This window comes from Puma concolor, chromosome B4 (assembly GCF_028749965.1).
Source record: "Puma concolor isolate L17-30 chromosome B4, mPumCon1.1.hap2, whole genome shotgun sequence".
Classification (NCBI taxonomy): domain Eukaryota; kingdom Metazoa; phylum Chordata; class Mammalia; order Carnivora; family Felidae; genus Puma; species Puma concolor.
Window position 1 is genome coordinate 46,387,353 of NC_141673.1, and position 23,016 is coordinate 46,410,368.

The 23,016-nt window shown below is 38.3% G+C and overlaps 1 protein-coding gene across 1 annotated transcript; it reads right to left on the reverse strand.

Moving 5' to 3' along the window:
• Positions 1 to 420: 420 nt before the first annotated feature.
• Positions 421 to 21,457, reverse strand: TMEM19 (transmembrane protein 19). Its single transcript, XM_025926968.2, has 6 exons — positions 21,293 to 21,457; positions 19,482 to 19,595; positions 5,546 to 5,683; positions 4,913 to 5,167; positions 3,595 to 3,804; positions 421 to 1,942 (listed from the first exon to the last, which is right to left on the reverse strand). The coding sequence occupies exons 1-6, from the start codon at positions 21,420 to 21,422 to the stop codon at positions 1,779 to 1,781; spliced, it is 1,011 nt and encodes a 336-aa protein (XP_025782753.1). The 5' UTR covers positions 21,423 to 21,457; the 3' UTR covers positions 421 to 1,778.
• Positions 21,458 to 23,016: the final 1,559 nt, after the last annotated feature.

Below are 23,016 nucleotides of genomic sequence, written 5' to 3' on the forward strand. Positions count from 1 at the left end.
TGGGTGTAGAGATTTAAGAAAAACAAAAAACACCCTATGTGATTCTAATGTACAGCAAGAGCACTAAAATGTCCTAACACCGAGGCTCTACCCCAGAACAGATGAATCAGAATCCTTGGAAGCAAAGCCCAGACACAAGGTTTTTTTTTTTTTTTTAAAGATCCTCAGGTGATTACACTCTATACCCAAAGGTGAAAACCGATGCTTGAGACACACTGTGTTGCTTGGCTTAAGGATTAAGGATGTCAGCGTTGTTTTTTCTCTCCGCTTCCCCTTCCCCCTCCCCTTCCCCCCTCCTCTTCTTTCTCTCTCTCTCTTTTTTTCTTTCTTTCTTCCTGAGTCAACACAGTTCTCAATTATCACTGTAGTAGAGCCACCAGTATTCTTTTTTTTTTTTTTACTGTTTATTTTTGACAGAGAGAGAGCGAATGAGAGAGAGAGAGAGAGAGAGAGAGAGAGAGAGAGAGAGCATGAAAGGGGGAGGGCAGAGGGCAAGAGGGAGACAGAGAATCTGAAGCAAGCTCTGCATTGTTAGGGCAGAGCCTGACTTGGGGCTCGAACTCACAGTGAGATCATGACCTGAGCCAAAGTCAGTCATGAGCCAAAGTTGGTCACTTAACCAAATGAGCCACCCAGGCGCCCCACCAGTAAAGAATTCTAAGCTTTATCCACTCTAAAATAATAGTGGCTTAATTCAAGGAATCTCTCTTCAATTTCAATGCAAAAGAAGGGGGAGGGATGTATGGAAATCACATGAGAAATATTTTTAAATACTTTCAGCAACATGCTCACTTCAGCAGCACATATACTAAAATACTTTGAGCAAAATAATCCATACCATATTAAACTCCTTTGGTGCACAGTAAATCATAGTGAAGAACAAAACTGAAAAGTAGAATTCATTTGAGTCTATATTGTACAGAAGAGCATAACTTAAGTACAGAAGAAGAAATCATAGCATCTTCCAGTGAATTCTAGGTAGCAAATAAAAAAACAGTTACAATAGTTTCCCAGTGACTCTAATTGTTCAGGATGCCTAAGTAAAACAAATTCTTATACAAATTTCAAAGAAAACTAGAAAATACATTAAAAAATATTAAATACAAGATAACTTCTCAAAGATCAATTGAAATAGAAGGTGCACATATCTTAGATATAAATCTTCTTTGCTTTTACTTAAAAAAGTATGCTTTCTAATGGTCATATGAAAAAGACATTTACTTTTTTCCCATTACTAACCCTGAGAAAGGGAGAACAAATGTGGAGTAGGCCTCATAGCTCACTAAGAACCAAACTCCACACTTTTCCCAATTGTGTATGGCAAGTAATGGAGTCCAGGATTACACTTATTCAGAATTCCACATACACACATCAGTTTAAACCACCCCAAACTACAATTTGGGTAACTGTTACATGTGGCATTACACTTTTAGTCCCTATACGGGTTTAACGAGAACAAAATCTATTATTTACTCCGTAGGAATTTTCAGTTCAGTATATAGCAATCTATATGGATATCATAGTTTCATTGCTCAAGAAGCTCTACTCAGCAGGAGAAAAATATGAATAAGTTCTGTGTATACTTATCTTTCACTACAAACATGTTAGCTGTTACAAGGGAGTTACGAAAGGAAAAATGTGGAATTTCATCACAATGGAATATGGGAAGAGCTGATATTTCCTCTTTGCCATTGTAATTATTCTTTTTACAATGAAACTCAGAATTGCAAATTTAGCTGAATTTACCACAGTTTCAACTTTTGTAAATGAAATAAAATTCACTCACTGGGCCAAAAATGGCAAGCAGCAGTTGGGAGCAAGAGGGCGATAAGGACAGAAGAAAACAGATTCACTGCATTGTTATCAAGAATCGGTTTCCCTGCTATGTACTTCACCTCATTCACTGGGCTGTTGACCACCATGCCAGTGCTTTCATCTAAACCTGGAGTAGAAAAGAAGCAAGTGAGGTGGAAAATCCAAATGACTTGATTTAAAACAAATAAGCTCTTCCCTTCCAAAGAATATAATCTTTGAAAGATTCTCAGCCACTTGAAATTGATTTCAGTGGAGGCGCGCCTGGGTGGCTCAGTAGGTTAAGCATCCTACTTTGGCTCATATCATGATCTCACAGTTTGTGAGTTCGAGCCCTGTGTTGGGCTCTGTGCTGACAGCTCAGACCCTGGAGCCTGCTTCGAATGTTTTGTCTCCCTCTGTCTCTGCCCCTCCCCTGCTCATGCTCTGTGTCTCTCTCCCTCAGAAATAAGATAAACATTTAAAACAAATTTTTTAAAAGTTGATTTCAGTGGATAATTAAATGGTGAGAGATATGGAACCCTCGATTACAATAGACTTTTTTGAAATGTGATTTTCAGTACACCTTAATACTGTTCTCTCAACACTGCTGGAATTCCTTCACAGGTAGAAGGGAGAACATTAAAAGTAGAGATGTCATGAAACCAGAAGACTAGGCCTGCAAGACCAATAGGGATCATGTCTTTGGCCTCGGCACTGGAAACCCAGGACCCAGCACGGTGCCAGCACAAAGGAGGCACACAAAGAATTAACGAGTTAATCTGTCCCACAGTCCACATTTATTTTTTCAACCCACTCAATATGATCAGAAACTTCCCCAGTTAGAACCCAGTTTAGAATAAAACCTAGGTTCTTAAAAAAAACAAGAACAAACAAAAAAAACATAGGGATGGAGGAGGGAGGGAGGGAGAGAGAGAGAGACAGAGAGATGGTGAGTCTGTGTGTGTGTGTGTGTGTGTGTGTGTGTGTGTGTGTAGTTACTGACCTTTACCCTGAACTAAAATCAGACTGCTTCCTCCTTAGTATCTAGATGAGACTAACAAATCTGAGAGAACAAACATTCTGATTGGTGGGGAGCGAAGCATAAGGGCAAGTAGATGATCTTGGCACATGAAAAGAAATAGAAGGACTGTACACAGGGAAACTTTCTCCAGACTCCCAGCTTCTTCACTGTATGAGTCAAAGGAAAACACATGGTTCGTCAGAGTGTGGAAGAAATACACAACTACCAGAATATGTCAGTATACTGACATGACAGGACAGCCTCAAAAGCAAAGCACAGAAAATTGTGGGGAAAACCAACTCTCCCATGTATCTTGAGTGGGGCTAAAAATTCAGTGGGGACAGAAAGCATTATGTCACAGTAGAAAAGTAGGTCATATGTGTACAGAGTAAGAGTAGTACAATAATTTTTTCTCAAACAGACTTGTAAAACAAATAGAGGGTGGGCATTAAAATGATCTGATCCGAAATGTTCTGCTTTCCTGGGATTAGATAAAGTCCCATAAGCAAAAGTATCTGTTTCCTGCACTATCATATCCTCCCCACATAGCTTCTATTCATTGTTCTGTAGGACTAATTCTCTTTCAATTAATTTAACACACACAAAAATTAAAATCAAAATTGTGGAAAAGACTCTGTCCTATCATTCCTGGCCTCTCAATTTCCTCTTTGAGATTGTTTTCATGTTTTCTCCCCCCATATTTGTTCCATGTTTTCTCCCCCCATATTTTTTCCCATTTAATATACTAATAAGTTGCAATAATAAAGTGATGCTCTTACCAGTAAATTGCATTGTAGCTCCTAAGTATGAGTCTACAACTGATCCTAGTAATCCAGCCAGACCCCCAAATGCAATAATAGGCCACTGGGGAGCAGAAATGTCCAAATCATTAACAAAAACCAACTGTGTGAGGAAGTACGTGATGCCCACAAAGGTACCACCAAGGAGACTGGAGGCAAGGCCCACCACTGTGACCCCTCCATTGGTCCCTGAAGAAGAAACATAGATAAAAATAATCTGGTTAAAAATCAACAAACACATAAAATCAAGGAAAACAAAAAATTGTAGTACCTATCTTACTAAGACTAAAAGAAAGGGTTCTCTTTCATACAATCCAAAGCTCATAGCCTACTTAAAAAGAAGTCTTTTCTGCACATTGACTCCTGACATTATAAGCAGTGCGGGGGAATGGTTCAATGGAGCCAGACTGCCTGATTTCAATCTTCCTTCTGCCACTTCCAAGTTATGTGACTGTAGTGAAGTTACTTAACTTCTCTTAATTTCCTTGTTTGTTAGATGAAAATAATTAAAGAACCAATACACATGAATATTGAGAGTATTAAGGATGACGATAATGAGGAAGAGATAAAAAGGAGGTGAGGAAGAAAAGGAAGAGGAGGAGAAAGTAGAGGAGTAAAAGACGAGGAGAAAGAAGGGAAGAACATGAAGGAGGAGGGCAGGTGATAACAGAGACAAAAATGTAGTAGTCGTAGTAGCAGTAGATGATGATGATAATGGTAAGAGAACTGAGATCTGTGGTAAAGCACTAACCACATAACAGGTCCTCAAGAAATACTCTACTATTCCTTTCCTTTTCTCCTCTCCTACTGATAGGTCTCTGCATTCCTGTATTATTTATCTAGGACTTGCTAACATTTCCTGCAAATATTATTATCACCAATTTAACAGCCTACAGTAGTTTTTTTTTTTTTTTTAATGATACTTTTATTTTTTTTATTTTTTATTTATTTATTTAAAAAAAAAATTTTTTTTTCAACGTTTATTTATTTTTGGGACAGAGAGAGACAGAGCATGAACGGGGGAGGGGCAGAGAGAGAGGGAGACACAGAATCGGAAACAGGCTCCAGGCTCCGAGCCATCAGCCCAGAGCCTGACGCGGGGCTCGAACTCACGGACCGCGAGATCGTGACCTGGCTGAAGTCGGACGCTCAACCGACTGCGCCACCCAGGTGCCCCAGTAGTTTTCCAATTAAGGGAATAACCAAAATTCTTAAAAGCCTCCTAGGTAAGAAACACAATCAATCGGGTTTTTTTTGTTCACTTTGTTTTTTTGAAGAAATTTAAATATAGACTCACCAACTGGAACTTTTTCCCAGGTTGTTATTAGCCTTGGCGGGCTTTTACTCAGAACGGTGCCAACTTCTGAAGCCCACGTGTCTCCAGCAGAGCAGGCCAGTGCAGCCAAGAGAGACAAACACATCCAGGAAGCAGTGTACTGCTTGGAAAAATCTATTGGGATTTCCCCAGGGCCATTTTCTATCATATACAGCAGGGCCAGCTCTGTAGGCACAGCTCCATTACAGAATACCTGAATCCAATTCCTCTGCCCGCCTACAAACAAACAAGTACATAAAAAGGACAAGAAATGTTTTCTCCTCAGAAGGGCAATCATGCAGTTACAGGAATTTATTTTAATGTTTAAGAAAAGAAAAATGACTACAATTTTAAAAATGACTAAAATTGGATAGTACCTTTTTCTATATTCTATATTATTTTAGAATAATTAATGATAGATTCTAATGCTTCTAAAATTCGCTCTTACTATTATGGTGAAGTAATGATAAACTAAATTAGGCTACTACTTAAGTTATTCTCATCTAAAATTTATCTGTTTCAACAATCTAAACATGTTCTTACTGTAAGCTTATAGTATGTTAGGATGAAATAAAGGTTACTATTTTGAGTGATATCAAACATAATTCATTTTACCTTCTTTGTATTCTGAATCTAGACGCTTCTTTATTTCTCCCTTCCATTTAGTGAGTTTTGAAGAAGAAAGGAAAAACATCAGCAAAGAGGTAAAAAAGCTGTAATTTGCAATGGTTAGGATAAATCCAACCACAAGTCCTGAAAGAAACATATACATACACAGAATTATATTTAGTCCATACATTAATGCTGTGAAAAAAGGAATGGATTTTTTTCAGTTCTTTTTCACATTAAACCTGAAATGTACATTTCTAATACATCTTCACTTTTACCAGTTCAGATATTACCAAGTAGTAAACTAAATGTTGGTTTCATTAAATTGAGAGATTTTTTTTTTAAACCATATTTTGACCTCCTTTCAAACTATCAATATATGAATGTATTACTGTAGACATTTTATTTTATAATCAAATTACAGAACACAATAGCAGTGATTCACTATTAAGCAATACATATTATATATGTTATATACAACATTTGGATAGACAGCTAGTTTGGAAAATTTCAAAGTTAACTGTGGATCTCTGCAGAGAGGTTAAACTGTGGCATCTTTCAGGCTTCTAATTTTTACATTTCCCCCTATAGTCTAGATCTTTTTTTCTACTTAAAGGCTAGCTTTTTGGCTTTTCAAAAAAGTTCTACATGCTCTCTTCTTGAGTCTCATAAACTATGGGAAAAGATATAGATAGTGTTTCTTAGCTATGTTTTCTTATGTAAATCTATGAAAACAGTCCTGGATTTTATGTGAAATTAAAAATGGAGTATTTTCTGTGAATGTGATTTTAGATTTTTCAACTTTTTCTTTGTTTCTTTTATTTGGGCAAAGAAGAAAGGGAACATCTTGCATTTTTCCATGAATGACCAATTTCAAGGAAGGCTTATCAGGAGAGCAAAAAAGAGGGAAGCTTACATTAAATGAAACAGAAAAGAAAAAAAACAGAAAGAAGGAAAGATGTACTCTTGATATTATAGCAATATGTAAAGAGGCCACTGAAATCAACTGCTAAATCAGTCAAACATGCTTGAGACTTAACTTGTTGTAGGTTACTAAACTGAGAAATTATAAAGCCTGTCTCTCAATAATTCTATAAAGAAAATGCACATCTGCTGGAATTAGCTTCTTAAATTACTCAGATAATCCTTAAAGGCCTTTGTTAGAAAATTTGAAAATAAATGTTCTTATGAGAGATGCCTGGGTGGCTTAGTCAGTTGAGTGACTAACTCTTGATTTTGGCTCAGGTCATGATCCCAGAGTTGTGGGATCAAGTCCTGCACTGGGCTCCATGCTGAGCGTGGAGCCAGCTTAAGATTCTTTCTCTCTCTCTCCCTCTGTCCCTCTTCCCCATGTGTGTGTGCTCTATATAATAAAATAAAAATAAAAAAGAAATTGTTCTTAGTAGCAAAACTTGGTGGCTGAGATAGCAAAGTACCCTAGTTCCTATTACCACAATGCTTAGTAAATTCTACAAAAATGAATGAGACAGAGGATTCTGGAAAGATGGGAGGAGTAGGAAGCATTAAGAATCTGTCTTCCCACCTAGACAACAATTGCACAGGCAGAATCTGTCTGACAAAACTTTTTTGGAACTCTGGAGTCTACTGAAGGCTTGTAACTTTCAAAGGAAGGCTTGGAAGGGAAACTGTAGTAATTTTGGTCAGTTTCCCATCACCACTCCCAGCCCCATGGCAGGAAGTACAGGAATTGCAGGAGCAGTCTGCACACAGGTTATGAAAGCCAGGGCGGACAATAAGGACTTGTCTTTCTTTAAAAATTTTTTAATGTTTATTTTTGAGAGAGAGAGAGAGAGAGAGAGAGAGAGAAAACGTGAGCAGGGGAGAGAGAGAGAGGGAGATAGAATCTGAAGCAGGCTCCAGGGCTCAGAGCTGTCAGCACAGAGCCTGATGCAGAGCTCTAATACTCCAACCATGAAATCATGACCTGAGCTGAAGTCAGACACTTAACTGATTAAGCCGCCCAAGGGCCCCTGGACTGGTCTTTCAAATATGAGGATTTGTACTCTGATCAATGACTGCTGCTTCTGATAGTGCAGATATAGACACAGAGGATGGCAGCCATTGTTGCACTCCACCCCTTACTGTTGCAAGCCCTTTCTTGCTAAAGGAACTTCCAAAGGATTTAAAGGGTTGATTCCAGCCTCCCTTCATTTCTGGTTTTCCTCATTTGGAGAGCCATACTTTAAAGACTAGGACATTCGAAAGAAACTGAATTTACGGGAAAAATTAGAAAGTCACAGTGCATACCCAGAGAAAGGTATAGGCTCAGAAAAGACTGGGAAGACCTTAAGTTTACACCTTAGGGTGATCTCTGGCATAGAGACAGCCTGCAACAATCAAAAACAAGACAAAACAAAAACAAAAAAGAGCAAACCTTGGGGACAGGGGAAATTCTGATTTCCAGAGTTACCATCTTATTAGATTTAAATGTCTAGTTTTCAAGAAAAATATCACAAGGCATACAAAGAAACAGGAAAGTATGGCCCATTCACAGGGGAAAAAAAAAATCAATGGAGACTGTCACTGGAAGGGCCAGATGGTGGACCTACTAAGCAAAGACCTCAAAACAACAGTCTTAAGGATGCTCAAAGAATGAAAAGAAGACATGAAGAAAGTCAAGAAAACAATATGGGATATGGAAATGGTAATAAACAGGACAGAAATCTAGAGAAAAAACAAAAGGAAATATTGGAGCTGAAAACAATTCACTAAAGATTCAAAGGCACATTTGAGCCAGCAGAATAAAGAAATCAATGAACTTGAAGGCAGGCAAAGGAAATTATCCAGTCTGAAGAACAGAAAAAAAAGACTGAAGAAAAGTGAACAAAGCCTAAGGGACAAGTGGAACGACACACACGTGGGAATCCCAGAAGAAGAAAAGAGGACAAGGGATAGAGAAATTCTTTGAAGAAATAACAGCTGAAACCTTCCCAAGTTTTGTTTTTTTATTAAACTTACCAAGTTTGATGAAAGACACACGTATAAACATGCAAGAAAGCAGCTTACCAAACTCCAAGTAGAATGAATTCAGAGAGCCACACTGAGACACATTATAATCAAACTGTTCAAAGACAAAGACAGTCTTGAAAGCAGAAAAAGGTAAGCAACTCATCACATACGAGTGATCCTCAGTAAGATTATCAACAGATTTCTTATCAGAAATTTTGGAGGCCAGAAGGCTAGAAAGCACAGGGCTGATATACTCAAAGTGTGAAAAGGAAAGAAAAAAAAAGAAAAAACCTGTCAAACAAGAGGCTTAAATCTAGCCAAACTATTTTTCAAAAGCAAAGGAGAAATTAAAAGTTTGTAGGTTATTGATGTTATGCTGGCAAAAATTTAAATGAAAATGTCGTAACTCCAGGATGTTAAATGTAATTCTTGTGGTAACCATAAAGAAAATAGTTATAAAATATACACAAAAGGAAATGAGAAAGGAATTCAAACATTCTACTACAAAAAATTAAACACAAAAGAAGATAGTGATACAAAAAATGAGGAACAAAAAAACTGAAAGGCATATAGAAACAAATAGCAAAATGACAGAAACAAGTTTCTCCTTAATTACTTTAAATGTAAGGGGCTAGGGGCGCCTGGCTGGCTCAATTGGTAGAGCACTCTTGATCTCAGGGTTGTAAATTTGAGCCCCCCACTGGGTGTAGAGATTACTTACAAAAAAAAAAAATCTTCCAAAAAAACCCAAGTATGCGTAAGGGGATGAAACACTCTAATCAAAAAACGTAGACTGTCTATGTGAAATAAAAATACATAGTCCAATGCTGTCTACAAAGAATGCACTTTAAAGACACAAAGGGGTTGAAAGTAAAAGGACTGAAAAAAATTTCTTCTTCTTCTTCTTCTTCTTCTTCTTCTTCTTCTTCTTCTTCTTCTTCTTCTTCTTTTAGTATTTCCTTTCTTTCTGGCATAAGAAGATCCTTCAGGTTCTTCCCAAACCTAGTTTTCCCCAGCCCTGGAACCAGTCATTTCTCTGAGGAGCTTTGGTTCATTTCAGTGGCCAATCTCACAGTGTGCTCATTGCTACTGGGGTATATTTACTTTTTTGTGGACAGGACAAATAAATACATGCATACACATGAACATACAAATATACACACATGCACATACATGTGCACATCTACACATAGACACACATACATGTATTTTAGAAATCACAAGATCATACCAAGAGCTCCCATTACAATCCATCTCCAGATTCTCTTGCCTCTCCTCCTTCCACATTTGTATGCCTCCTTCTTTGGTAAGAACCCCCCAGTTTAAAACAACAATGACAATTTCACTCATTTTCTCAATCCCCTATCACATCTAAAATTTGTAGAATTACTTCACTCTTACTACAACAAAAACAAACCACGCCAAAAATAGTTCAGGATTTGTTTGCAATTCTCTTCTTCCCTTAACCCAAGACTGAAGGAATATAGTTAAATACTATGTTTTCTCTTTTTCCCTCCAGTGTGCTTATAGTATTAATTTAAAATACAATTGGGTTCATTTGTTTTAGTTTGCTTTCAGTTGTAGATTTCCCCTTTTCCATCCTTTCTAATTTTATTACTTAAAATATGTAGAATACTAGCATGATTTCAAAAGTCAAACTTACACAAAAAAGTATATTCAGAGAAGGGTCACTTCCTCCCAGGTCCCTTTGCCCCTCTGACTATATTTTGCTCTCCCTCCATTCTTTGTAGATAACAAACTTCATTATTTTCTAGCTTATCATTCCTGCATTTCTTTTTCGAAAGATACATATATATATATATATATATATATATATATATATATATATATTCATGTTTTATTTTCCCTTTTTTTTTAATTTTTAAAGTTTATTTATTTCGAGAGAGACAGAGAGTGAGCAGGGGAGGGCAGGGAGAGAGGGAAAGAGAGATCCCAAGCAAGCTTTACACTGGCAGAGCCCGATGTGGGGCTTGAACTCACGAACCACAAGATCATGACCTGAGCAGAAACCAAGAGTCAGTAGCTTACTGACTGAGCCACCCAGGTACCTCCCTTCTTCTTTATATAAAAGTAGCATTCTCTATTCTCTAAGTCCTTCTCAACTTAAAAGCACATTTTAAAAAAAGTTTTATTTATTAATCTCTGCACCCAATGTGGGGCTCAAACTCATGACGATGCTCTGACGAAGCCAGCCAGGTGCCCCTATAATCATATTTTTTATAATAATTTTTTATTGGGTTTTTAAAAAATGTTTATTTTGGGGTAGGGGTGCAGAGAGAGAGGAAAAGAGAGAGTTCCAAGGAAGCTCCATGCTGTCAGTGCAGAGCCCAGTGGGGCTTGATCTCGCAAATTGTGAGATCATGACCTGAGCCAAATCAAGAGTGGATGCTTAACTAACTGAGCCACCCAGGCACCCCTTTTATAATAATTTTTATAGTTCTCCTTTCAGGGAGAGAGTGTCCTAATTCTGCCTTTGAACACTCGGGTCAGTGGCACCCAAAAAATTTACATTTACTCTTAATTAGTCTCTCACGAGCTTGGCTGCTTTAAGCCTAAGTTTCCAGTTTAGAGTCAGTGTGTGAAAAAAATCCACCTGCTGGCCCTGCAGGGTTGGGGACCAGTTTCCTAGAATGTGATCATCACACCAAGGCACTGTTATCTTGTGTGGCCCTGTCCAGACTGCTTGCTTGTATTTCTAAGTACAAATTCTTCCATCCCTGTCTAACTTTATTGTTAACAATTTCCATTCTCAGGGCACGTGGATGGCTCAGTCAGCATTAAGAGCATGTGACTCTTAGTTTCAGAGTCATGAGTTCAAGCCCCATGTTGAATGTGAGGCCTAGTTAAAATTTAAACAAACAAAAAACCCCCCAAAAAACAATTTCCATTCTCTGTAACTTTTAAGATAAATATATTCAGTGTTGTCATATAAAGATTTTTGTTAACACATTAAACAAAACTATTAATAGAAAAGATATTAAGCAGGTATTAATATTTATTTAATAAATGAGTATGAAATAGTATCTTCTTAAATAACAGAACAGGGGACCAGGTTTTTATTTTTGTAGAAACTCTGATTAGCTCAACATTCAGATACTGCAACTAGTGAGACATTTATTGATTGATCACTCCAGAGATACTCAAATATTGGCATTTTACTCAAGTTTATCATGCTTAGTACTTTAAGTAGGCTCCACGACCCTGAGATGAAGACCTAAGATGATATCAAGAGTCAGATGCTTAACGGACTGAGTCACCCAGGCACTCCAACTTTAGTGCATTCTAATTTAAAGTGTAAGAAGTAGGGGGCGCCTGGGTGGCTCAGTCGGTTGAGTGTCTGACTCTTATTTTTGGCTCAGGTCATGAGCTCATGGTTTGGGGGTGTGAGCCCCAAGTTGGGCTGCCAGTGTAGAGCCTGCATGGGATTCTCTCTCTCCCTCTCTGCCCCTCTCCCACTTTCTTTCTCTCTTTCTCTCTCAAAATAAATAAACTTAAAAAAATAAATAAAGGGCAAGAAGTAGGGTAATGCTGTATAAAGTACTAACAAAGTACTTTAGCTCTGGAGTTGAACAGTCTGGAGTTCAAACTTTGGCTCCTCCATTTACCTCTGAATAACTAAATGTTTCCCAACTGTAAGCCTCAACTTTTCATTGGTAAAATAATAACAGCAATTCCTACCTTGTTGGCTTGCTGTGAAAAGTTAAATAATTTTTATAATATACTTATTATATTACCCAGATGTAGAAGGCCTTTAATAAATGTTAACTAGTATCACTGGCAATAAAAGCAGCTGCAGTGGAAAAACCTATTCAACCTTGAAGTTTTTTTCAATTGATTTTACAGTATTACAAAAGTAGTACATAACTATTGGAGGAGAAAGCCAAAAATATGGAAGTATACATAGTAAATGTGAAAATGTCTCTGTACACCCCCACACTCCCATCCCTTCTCTATAGTCACTATTAACAATTCGTTCCACTGTTTGTAAACAAACCCAGAGTAGGAGGGCCCTAAAACAACCTATACTGAAATGCTACCAGTCATCTACATCCTTTTTACTTCAACCACCTTAAAATACCACAGGAAGTGATCAATGTTCATATGGATGACAGGTTCAGAATGAGGAAATAAATCAAAGGCAATGTACTTTGAAAGAATGATTTCTTTCATGTAGTCTAAAAATATCTTGGAATTTTTTGCAACTGCTAGCTATGTCTGAACTCTTAAATTAGTAACTGCAGTTTCCAGTTCTAGAGTCCATCTCCTGGAACCACCTCTGGAATCTCTAATTGTCAGTAATAAAAACTGATATGAAAAACAAAAGGGTGCTCTCAAAGCACTTCAAGATTCAAGAATTATGGCTGCCTTCTGAGTTTTAAACAGGTAAATTCTGCACTTAACAGAGCCATAGGGGGAAGAAAAACAACACTGTCTACAAATGTCACTGATAGCAGGAGTAGAGTTACACCCTAAATTTCAACCATGATGACCTGGGTATAATAACCCTGAGAGGCAGAAAAGGGAAAGGCAGGACTAGAATTTTATAATTTAATCAACTCAAATATAATCAATTCTATCATAGGTAATCTACTATAGAAAGACTGTGGGAATCAACAGAATGCTCATTAGCCCAAAATAAAGAACATGAAGGCCAAAGAACCAGAAGTTGGCAGACTTGTTGAATTCCGTACAAGGGATGGGAGACCCTTTGACTGGTGGATTTGCAATACTGGAGACAGGGAAACTGAAGGACTCCATAAAAATCTGCTTTCTGTTCCTTTTCCTGCTTCTGTTCTTGCTAGGACCTGCACCCCCACTTTATACATGCCTCATAAAGCAAACAGTGTATATCCTCCTTGTAAGGGACAAGGAGTTAATGATTTCTTTAGAATAGATAACTTCTAAGGAAGGACCAGGCAAGAATGACCCGAGGAAGCCAGCATATATGTATTTCAGACCACTGGTGCTAGACATCTTGACCAAGGCCCCCTGGCTCCAAGAAATAACACCTGGACCCTCTTCTTTGTTCTAACTGGTTCCTGGATGCCTAAAAAAACACATACACGAGACCACAATCCTCATTAAAACCCCACATGCCAAACAAAGATGGGACTCTCTCTCCTTTCCTTTCTGTGTCTCCCACTCTGTCTGTATTTGGACTCTCTCTATATCTTCCATAAACTTCATTTTCATTTCATGCTGACTCACATTTGATTTCTACCCTGCGCACAGTCAGGGATTCTCTTGGTTGGTCCTGTGTGACCCCCCTCTGGGTCTTTAGACTCGGCTTGCTGGCATCATATAGACTGTTTCTCAGACCTAGTACTCACCAAAGAAAAGTTCTGGTTATAATTTTACTTCTCAAGTGGCCTGACTACAAGAATTGGGTATGCCTCAGCAGTGATGTTTTTATTCAGTCTGCAATCAACTAGTTCCATATATATTTTTAAAGACATACTTTATTATTATTTTTAAAGTAAGCTCCACACCCAATGTGGGACTTGAACTCATGACTCTGAGATCAAGAGTCACATGTTCTACTGACTGAGCCAGCCAGGCACCCTGACTAGTTCCATATTAATCAGATTAATAAAAGTGGTATACTGATTGCTAATACCAGTCCCTTGTGACAATGAACAACATAAACTGGTTTTCTTAGGTCTTATCAACTCTGGGTACCTGACAGAATGAGGCTTCTATTTCAGAAAGATCGATCACCAGATCTGAACCATGGTGACCCAAAAGAGGTAAGGCCACCCTCTGTAAGACCACATGGAATACAACCACTAGCCTTTCCAGACAATACTCCATTTGTGTGCATTTCCATTACATTTACAATATATATTTCTGGGGATTAAATGCCTCAAACCTGGGGTGCCTGGGTGGCTCAGTTGGTTAAGCGTCCGACTTCAGCTCAGGTCATGATCTCACAGTTTGTGAGTTTGAGCCCCACATCAGGTTCTGTGCTGACAGCTCAGAGGCTGGAGCCTGCTTTGGATTCTGTGTCTCCCTCAATCTCTGCCCCTCCCCTGTTCTCTCTCTCTCTCTCTCTCTCTCTCTCAAAAATAAATAAAACATTAAAAAAATTTAATAGTAAATGCCTCAAGCCCATCTTATTTATCTCTGTTCCCTAAAACTGTAAGTTCTCTAACAGTGGTATTTTTTTTAGGTTTTCATTTAAATTATAGTTAGTTGGGGTGCCTGGGGTCTTAGTTAAGCATCCAACTCTTGATTTCGGCTCAAATCATGATCTTGCAGTTCATAGGATTGAGCCCCGTGTCAGGCTCCATGCTGACAGCAAGGAGCCTGCTTGGGATTCTCTCTCTTCCTCTCTCTCTCAAAAGAAATAAAGAACCTTAAAAAAAAATAAATTCTAGTTATTTAACATATAGTATAATATTGGTTTCAGGAGTGACAGTGGGATTTTTATCCATTTTGTTTACTACTAAATCCTAAGTGTCCAGGACAGTGCCTGGCATACAGGGAACCTTAACTACATATTTGTTGAATGAATGAATGAATGAATGAATGAATGGAGAAAAAAGAGTAAACCATTATGCCTAATAGTCTTGGTAGGTGAAATCAAATTTAAAATTGTCAAGTCAAAAAACTGATGACGGATTGTCCATTCTGAGCTCAAAGGAATACAATGACTAGTAATACTTCCTTAGAGTAAATCATTTACACAGTGCTTCCCAGTGCTTTATAATCACTTTCCCATATATTCCCTCATGTGATCCTCCTTATTCTAGAAATAATCTCTCTCAAAGAGATCAGAGGCCTCCACTTCAGTGTTCACCTTAAGCACTGCCTCAACCCCTCCTCTCTTCCATCATCACCAAGGTATGTGTTCCTGTGTCATGGGGGGCTCTTAACACCCATATCCTGAGGAAGTTCTGAAACTCTTCTCGATCCCAAGCACACTAAAGGCATGATATGGACAACCTTAGTAAAATTCCTATGACTGTGAACAGTAGTGGAAGGAAGACAATAATGGTAACTAACATCTATAAAATACTTAATGTGTGTGCCAGGTACTGTGCTAACCTTTGTACATGGATGGCTTCTCACAGATCAATGCTGTAGATAATATAATTTCTTCTCACTTTACAGATAGGCAAATGACAACACTGATGGTTTAAGTAATTTATAGTCATACTCCAGGATGGTATTCCCAAGTCCTATATAATTTGAACTAGCATTACAATTTTTTTTTTGTTCTTAAGGGAAAAAAAAAAGCTCCAAACAAAAGACACCAATATTCATGGAATGAAATGATTAGAAAAAAGAACAGAGGTTTTAAAATCAATGTACAGGGGTGACTGGCTGGCTTGGTCGGTTGAGCGTCCTCTTGATTTCAGCTCAGGTCATGATCTCACAGTTCCTGAGTTCAAGCTGCACATTGGGCTCCGTGCTGACACACACAGCTTGCTTGGGATTCTCCCAATCCCCTCCCTCTCCTTTCTCCCCTCCAATAAATAAATAAAAAAAAAACATTAAAAAGAATCAATCATATATTTCCTAAGTACCTGTTATGCTGTAACACTATTCAAAGAAGCATGGGACACAGAAGCATAAGATCCACTCCTGTCTTCTGGGAGTTTACAATATCGAAAGCACACAATAAATCACTAACAGTAAATGTTTATATAATGCTCTATAGCTTTTTAAAAATTTTTTTTAACTTTTTATTTTTGAGAGAGAGAGAGAGAGAGACAGAACATGAATGGGGGAAGAGCAGAGAAAGAAGGAGATGCAGAATCCAAAGCAGGCTCCAGGCTCTGAGCTGTCAGCCCAGAGCCCAATGCAGGGCTTGAACCCATGAACTGTGAGATCATGACCTGAGCCGAAGTCAGACGCTTAACTGACTGAGCCACCCAGGCACCCCTAACGCTCTATAGCTTAAACAGACATATTGTCCCATACATTATCTTGTCTGAACCTCACCAATAAGCCCTAAGGAACTATTTCATAAGGGATGAAGAAACTGAGACTCCAAATTGTTAGGCAATGTGGTAAAATGTGGGGAAATAGGTTCTACTTACATAAATGGGTTAGAAAAAGCTTAGGGTGGAAAGCAAAAGTGCCCAATGTTAGCTAGCAAGATACTGTAATGGGATCACAAATACTTCCATCTGACGCCAATAAACTATTGTACTTTGATCACAAACTCCACTTGCCCCCACACCCTTTGCTTCTTACGCACACAACTTAATGATTACTGATTGTTTTCTCCACGTTCACCTGCGTAAGATCTTGTTTTCTTCATGTTCACCCACATGGGTAATATCTTGTAAGCTCAATAAATGCGGAGACGAAACCCCTATTTGGGGCTTTTGTCTCTTCCTGGACACAAGCCTCTCTTGTATTCAATTCTGCATCCGTTCTCTTGCTGGACAAGAGAGAACTCCAGACTCATAGTATGTGACAGCAAACTTCACTGAGATAGCAAGTGGAAGTCTCAGAATTCAAATACGTATCTTCTAATTCTAAATCAAGCTAGGCAGGAGAGGAATAGAGGCCCAAGGACTAGAAGGCAGGAAAGCAAATGGTAGCAGGAAAGAAACAAAAGTAGAGATCGGAAAAGGAAAAGCAGGGCAATATACAACATGGAAACCAGGGAAGACAGAATTTCAGGAACGACTTGCCCTTTCTATATGTCAAGAATGATAATAATCAAGGCAAGACTACTTGAAAAAGGACATTTTTAACAAAGCATAAGTCTGTGTTATATTCAAACGGAGACCAAATTATTCACTTTAAGTGAGTTAATACTTCCAAAGTGCTAACAGCAGTGCCTGGTACACAGTATACGCAACATAAGCATTTGCTAAACAGATAAAACATAACCATTCCTAATACTGATTATATGGCAAGACAAAATATATGTCAATATGGTCTGTTAACTGTAATTCTCAACTACCCTCATGGAAGGGAAAAAAGTCCTTGAACAATGTTTCTCAATCATAAAGGAAGAGACTTAGCATGATTCTGAAGAACTGCCTGAAAATAAGCAGCCAATAAATGCTGGCTATGTCTATGCACTGAGCTAGGAACTTTATTGTGATTACCTGATTTAATTCTTACTGCAACCCGTAAGAATGAAATCAGAGGTAGATCAAGGATTTATAGGGCCTGGTGCTTATAAATTAAAAAAAAATATATATATATATATATATATATATACACACACACACATATATACACACACATACACACACAAGCATAGCTCTTACCTTTGTAAAATTTACAAAACCATAGGACCATGAGCATAAACTGCTAGGGTTCTTCCCAAGGCCTTAGAAGGTACCACTGCAAGTGAAGATGCCATGAAGTTTAAGCTATATTAACTTCATGGTAGTTCTTTAGGTTGGATATTAAAAATCCCATTTCACTGAAGAGGAAACTAAGGCATAGGGAGGTTAAGTGACTCTCCCAAAGCCATAACTAATATTCATTTATTTTTATTTTTTTAACTTAAAAAAATGTTTATTTTTGAAAGAGAGCAAACATGTGAGCAGGGAAGGGGCAGATAGAGAGGGAGACAGAGTATCCCAAGCAGGCTCCATGCTGTCAGTGCAGAGCTGGACAGGGGACCTGAACTCACGAACCATGAAATCATGACCTGAGCCGAAGTCAGATGCTTAACTGACTGAGCCACCCAGGCACCTGCTGTAACTATCATTCAAATCCATCCTGCCTGATTCTAGCACTTGTTCTTTTACCCATCATGTTATATTGCTTCCATGAAGGTCTGCTCAAGTTTATAAAACTTTGAGAAACATCTGCTCTATGTGAATACAGTGGCAGCAGAGTGTGTTTACAGTGCTAAGTTAGGCTAATGAGCAATATTTTGCAGGTTAGATAGGTGGCTTCAAGACCTGCCAGTTGAGGGGGATTCTCATGTCTTAGGATTTAAAACACTGCCAGGAATGAAAGTCTCAATGTCATATCAGACCATGTCACCCCACTGATCTGAGGCAGGTGAGGCTCCACCTAGTTTGAAATAAAATCTTCACTGTGTCCCACAAGCCCCCTTAATTACCTGGCCCTTGCCTATTTCTTCAATTTTATCTCTCACCATTTTCCTTTTTTCACTATTTTCCAGTCAAATGAACTTTATGCTCACACCAAATAAGCCAGGGTATACGTCGGGGTCTTTTCCCATGTGATTCTGTCAGCCTGGAACCTGCTTCTCTCAGACTTTCTCATTGCTGGCTTCTTCAAGTCTCGGTTCACAACTACCTCCTTAGAGAAATGGGTTATGCCTGACCCTATCTACAAAAGAATGCCTGCATCCCCCAACATACACTCTTTATTATCTCAGTTTTTCTCACAAACTTTATTATATAAAAAGTTTAATGTATTTTGTTTGTTATCTCTTCTAAAGAATAAAAGTTCCACAAGAACTTGAAACCTTGTCCTTGTTCACGGTCACATCTTCAGTTTCTAGAAGAGTGGCATATAGTAAGTGCTCAATAAATATGTGCTAAAAGAACAGATAAATGGCCTATCCCTAACTCAGTTCTGAAAAACATATCTAGGATACTTAATTTGTACTGCTCTGCTTGAGGCTACTAATAGCGATTTCCAAGAACAATTCTTTCCACCAGTTCCTCTACTTTACTCCTAGGAGTTCTCCAGCATTTCTGCCAGCAGATAATTTAATACAACTAAAAGAGCAGAATAATTAAGAAACTAAAAAAAAAAAAAATCTATCCTATTAATCTACTTGACATCAATTACAAAGATAAATTTGTACATTACACTGAGTATGTTAGTATCTGCAATTTTGACAGAATAGGAATGCTGAGCAATAAATCACTTTATCATTGTCTAAAATACATAACATTGTGACTGTCGTCTCATATATTTGGAATTTAGAAAACACGGTTTTAAATTATATTAGCAAGCACTTATTAAATAGTTAACATTCAAAAGAAAAACATACCTCCTAAAGCCCCACTGTGGTCTAGACTTTTCTTCTTAAAGCCATTAGAGACAATCAAAACAGGAACGACAACGGAAAACAGCCAACGCCAAGGAGAAATAGGCTGTAAATTACCTAAAAATTATAAAGATAGAGCACAAATTGTGTGAAGCCTGCACATGTTAGTCCTGGCTGTAAACTCTGATTAACTGCATTCTGGATTAAAATACTGGCATAAGTAGGGAAACAGAGATGAAGTCACCAAAGTAAAATATGTTGAGACTTTTATATTTCCAGAGAGACAATCCTACTGGGGAATGACCAAATAAGTCCTGTCCAAGTTTTGATATTTCATACATATGTGGAGATTTGAAATGATTCTCTACAGTTCACCATTGTTTTGGAAAGGAGGCACGTATTAAATCTCAAGAACTGCATAAAGCAAACTATTAACAGGATCCAATTATTTCACTTTCTGCCTTGTAGAGAGGTTTTTTTTTTTTGTTTGTGTGTGTGTGTTTTAAAGTAACATTCTCACAAGCTACACACCTCAATTCAACAATTAGCAACTGAGTTTTCCAAAGGTTGCATCCAGCTCACAGGTATTTTGTTTGGCTAACATAATGTTTTCAAACAATTGGAAGTTAATATTTAAGATTAGGATATTTCAGTGTAAAAATCCAGAACCTTGGCTTCTGTTGTAAAATGTGGAAGTTCAGGCTCACGTGGCAGAATTGACTGCAGTGGAGAGAGGCCTCCTCCCTTATACAGGCCATTGTTTTCCCCTTTAAAGTCCCCACCATTCCTGACAGACTCTTACACACAAGACTGAGTGATTACCGTAAGGAAAAATGTGAACTATTGCCTGAGCCCATGTTTCTATCAAAAATGGGAAAATGGAAGACAAAGAGGGCCAAATGTTCAACCAAAAAATTCTATTTCTGAAAATGAAAACTATTCCCATGTGTTTAAGATGCAATGATCATGTTCCTGGCCCCAGAGGGACACTTGGGTTTCCAGATCCTGGTTTATTCCATTGAGTTCAAGCAATAGTTAATACTAGCGCAAACCAGAATCTTCTCCCATACCTCTCCTCCCTAAACCCTCATCCCCTACTGTGAGTCATTATGAACCAACTCTGAAAGCTTCTGAACCTTGAAGAATACCCATTCAATTATTCACATGTCTGCAGAGGGTAAGTTCTGAGATGGCAATCGCTTTATCACTCTACTTTTCACTTTTCCTTTCAGCTGAACAATATTCCATTTTTATAGGGGTACCAAGGAATTTGTGTAAAGGCATACGTATGCTCTTAGGAGGCGTCAAAACTATCAAGATTTGAGTCCAGAGTACACAATGTGGTTTCAGACTTTAAAAGGAATCTGTTCTTCTGAAGTGACTAAAACAGCAGACAAATCCTCCAACTCTCCAAATGTAAACATTATACCACCTTTCATTTTTACTGTGATTTTTTACAGGATACGAGAAACTGATAGTTACAAATATTCTTATTAAAAAATCACTGCAATTGTTTTACAAAACCATGTTTCATTTCATTTATTTCTCAAGATAGATGTAATAACTACATACAACATAAAAACATTTTGAAATAGGTTTAACTAGTATTATCCACAAGCTGTGTTTATTAAAGTTTCTAAAATGTTCAAGGCAGTGATTACATTTTAATGTTTGTAAATTCGGACCATGGGAGTTAAGTAAACACAACAGTTCATAACTACTCAGAGGACAGGAGTTTTGGATTTCATTAATGAGACTATTTTCAATTCCACCAATTAGATTATAGAAAAACAACTTAGAACATTCATACTTACCATAATAGGTGCTTGCAGTCATAGACATAATCCAGAAAGCTAAAGAAATGCAAATGATCAGGCTCAATATAACTATATTAGTGATCATCTTTATATATTTTTTGCATATATTGTCGTTAAGATCTGTCATGGAAAGTAAGGATATGAACGAGCCCCCGAGGGAGAAAATATACAGTGTTTCTAATAAAAAAAAATCAGTCATTTAAGTTGCCATCAAAAAACTCATGTAGAGGCAACCATAAATGCGAACGTCTCCCACCCACCGTAAAAAAAAAAAAAACCTGAAACTATTTCCGGAAACTTCGGCAGGTGGAGAGCTGAAACTCCCGCGGGCGAGGTTAACACTTCACTGGAAAAGCAAAGCCCACCCCCGCAGAGTGCCGGTTCCTAGTCGGCGGTCACTTCACACCACAACTCAGCAGGGTGGAAAGCGACGGGAAAGCGGAATCAGCCAATCGCTGGTCTTAGGACCGCGGGCTCCGCCTCCACCTCCCGCCCACGCGTCGACGCGGGCAGCAAAAACACAAGGTGCGCAGCCAGAGCCCGGGTGGGTCCCCGCGGTGAGCCCAGCGCAGTGGAGCGCTGTCACGTCCCGACCGCTGCGCGCGCCGCTTCAGAATCCTGGTCCAGCCCGCCTGGGCCGAGGTTCCCGGACCTCAGCCCCGCGGCGAGTCGCGTCTCCCTTTCCTGCGCGCATGCGCTGCGGCGCCCGAGACGTCGCTTAGTCCACGTGAGCGGTTTAAGGGCGTCTCCCAGAGGTCAAGCGGGGCGGACCCACTCAGAGGCCACCTGCGACCGGGGCCTGGTGGGTTTCTAATGCTTCTCAGAATACTGATGTCTGGAACCTTAGGTACTTAGGTTTGAGAGCATAGGCAAACACCGAATGCTGAAACCACTACCCGGGTAGTAATAGAAAAAAGGAATGCAAATAAATTTAGACCCCATAAGTCCGTTTCAAGCATAATCGAATACATTTTCATCTATAAAGAGTTTATGGCACATAATATTATGGATTTTTAGGGGAAGGGGCATATGTTGTGTTGTAAAAATTTTATGACTGAGAAAATTATTTAAGACGACACCATTTAGTATGTGGTGAACACTTGTAATTGCTAGAGATGTAAAGATAAAGTTGGACATAGTACCTGCTATTGAGCTCAAATAATTATTGTAACGACAGCATTTACATTGAGATCTGTTCCTACACCGCTCATACTTTAAGTGTGTGCATTAAGTCATTTACCTTAGAAAGCAGAACGTCATATTAACATTAAAAGTCTGAATCTGGTGGCTTATTTCGTGGTTTATTTGACGTTAACATTTGTATGCCTTGGTTAAAACTAATTAATAATTACACTATATTTGAACTTTTTCAGTTAATTGCTGACAATGTAAGAAGAGGACGTAAATGAGTTTCAGATATACTACACGGATGTGTTTTAACCCAGAAAACGTTTTCTTTGAATAGTTTTTTTAACTACTGTGTACTTTTTAAAAACACACAAGTCTAAATTTAAATAACATGTCAAAACAACATCCTTTCCTTTGGTAAGACATCGAATTAACTGATTAAGAACCAAATCTGTGAAGTAAGACTAAATAGTAGCGGCCTTCTTATTAGACTACTTGCATATATGGTCTTCATGCAGAAAATATGTGCCCACTTTATTTTTGTCTCACACTGTTCGGTACAGGTAAATAATTGGATACCTCAGCAAGCTGAC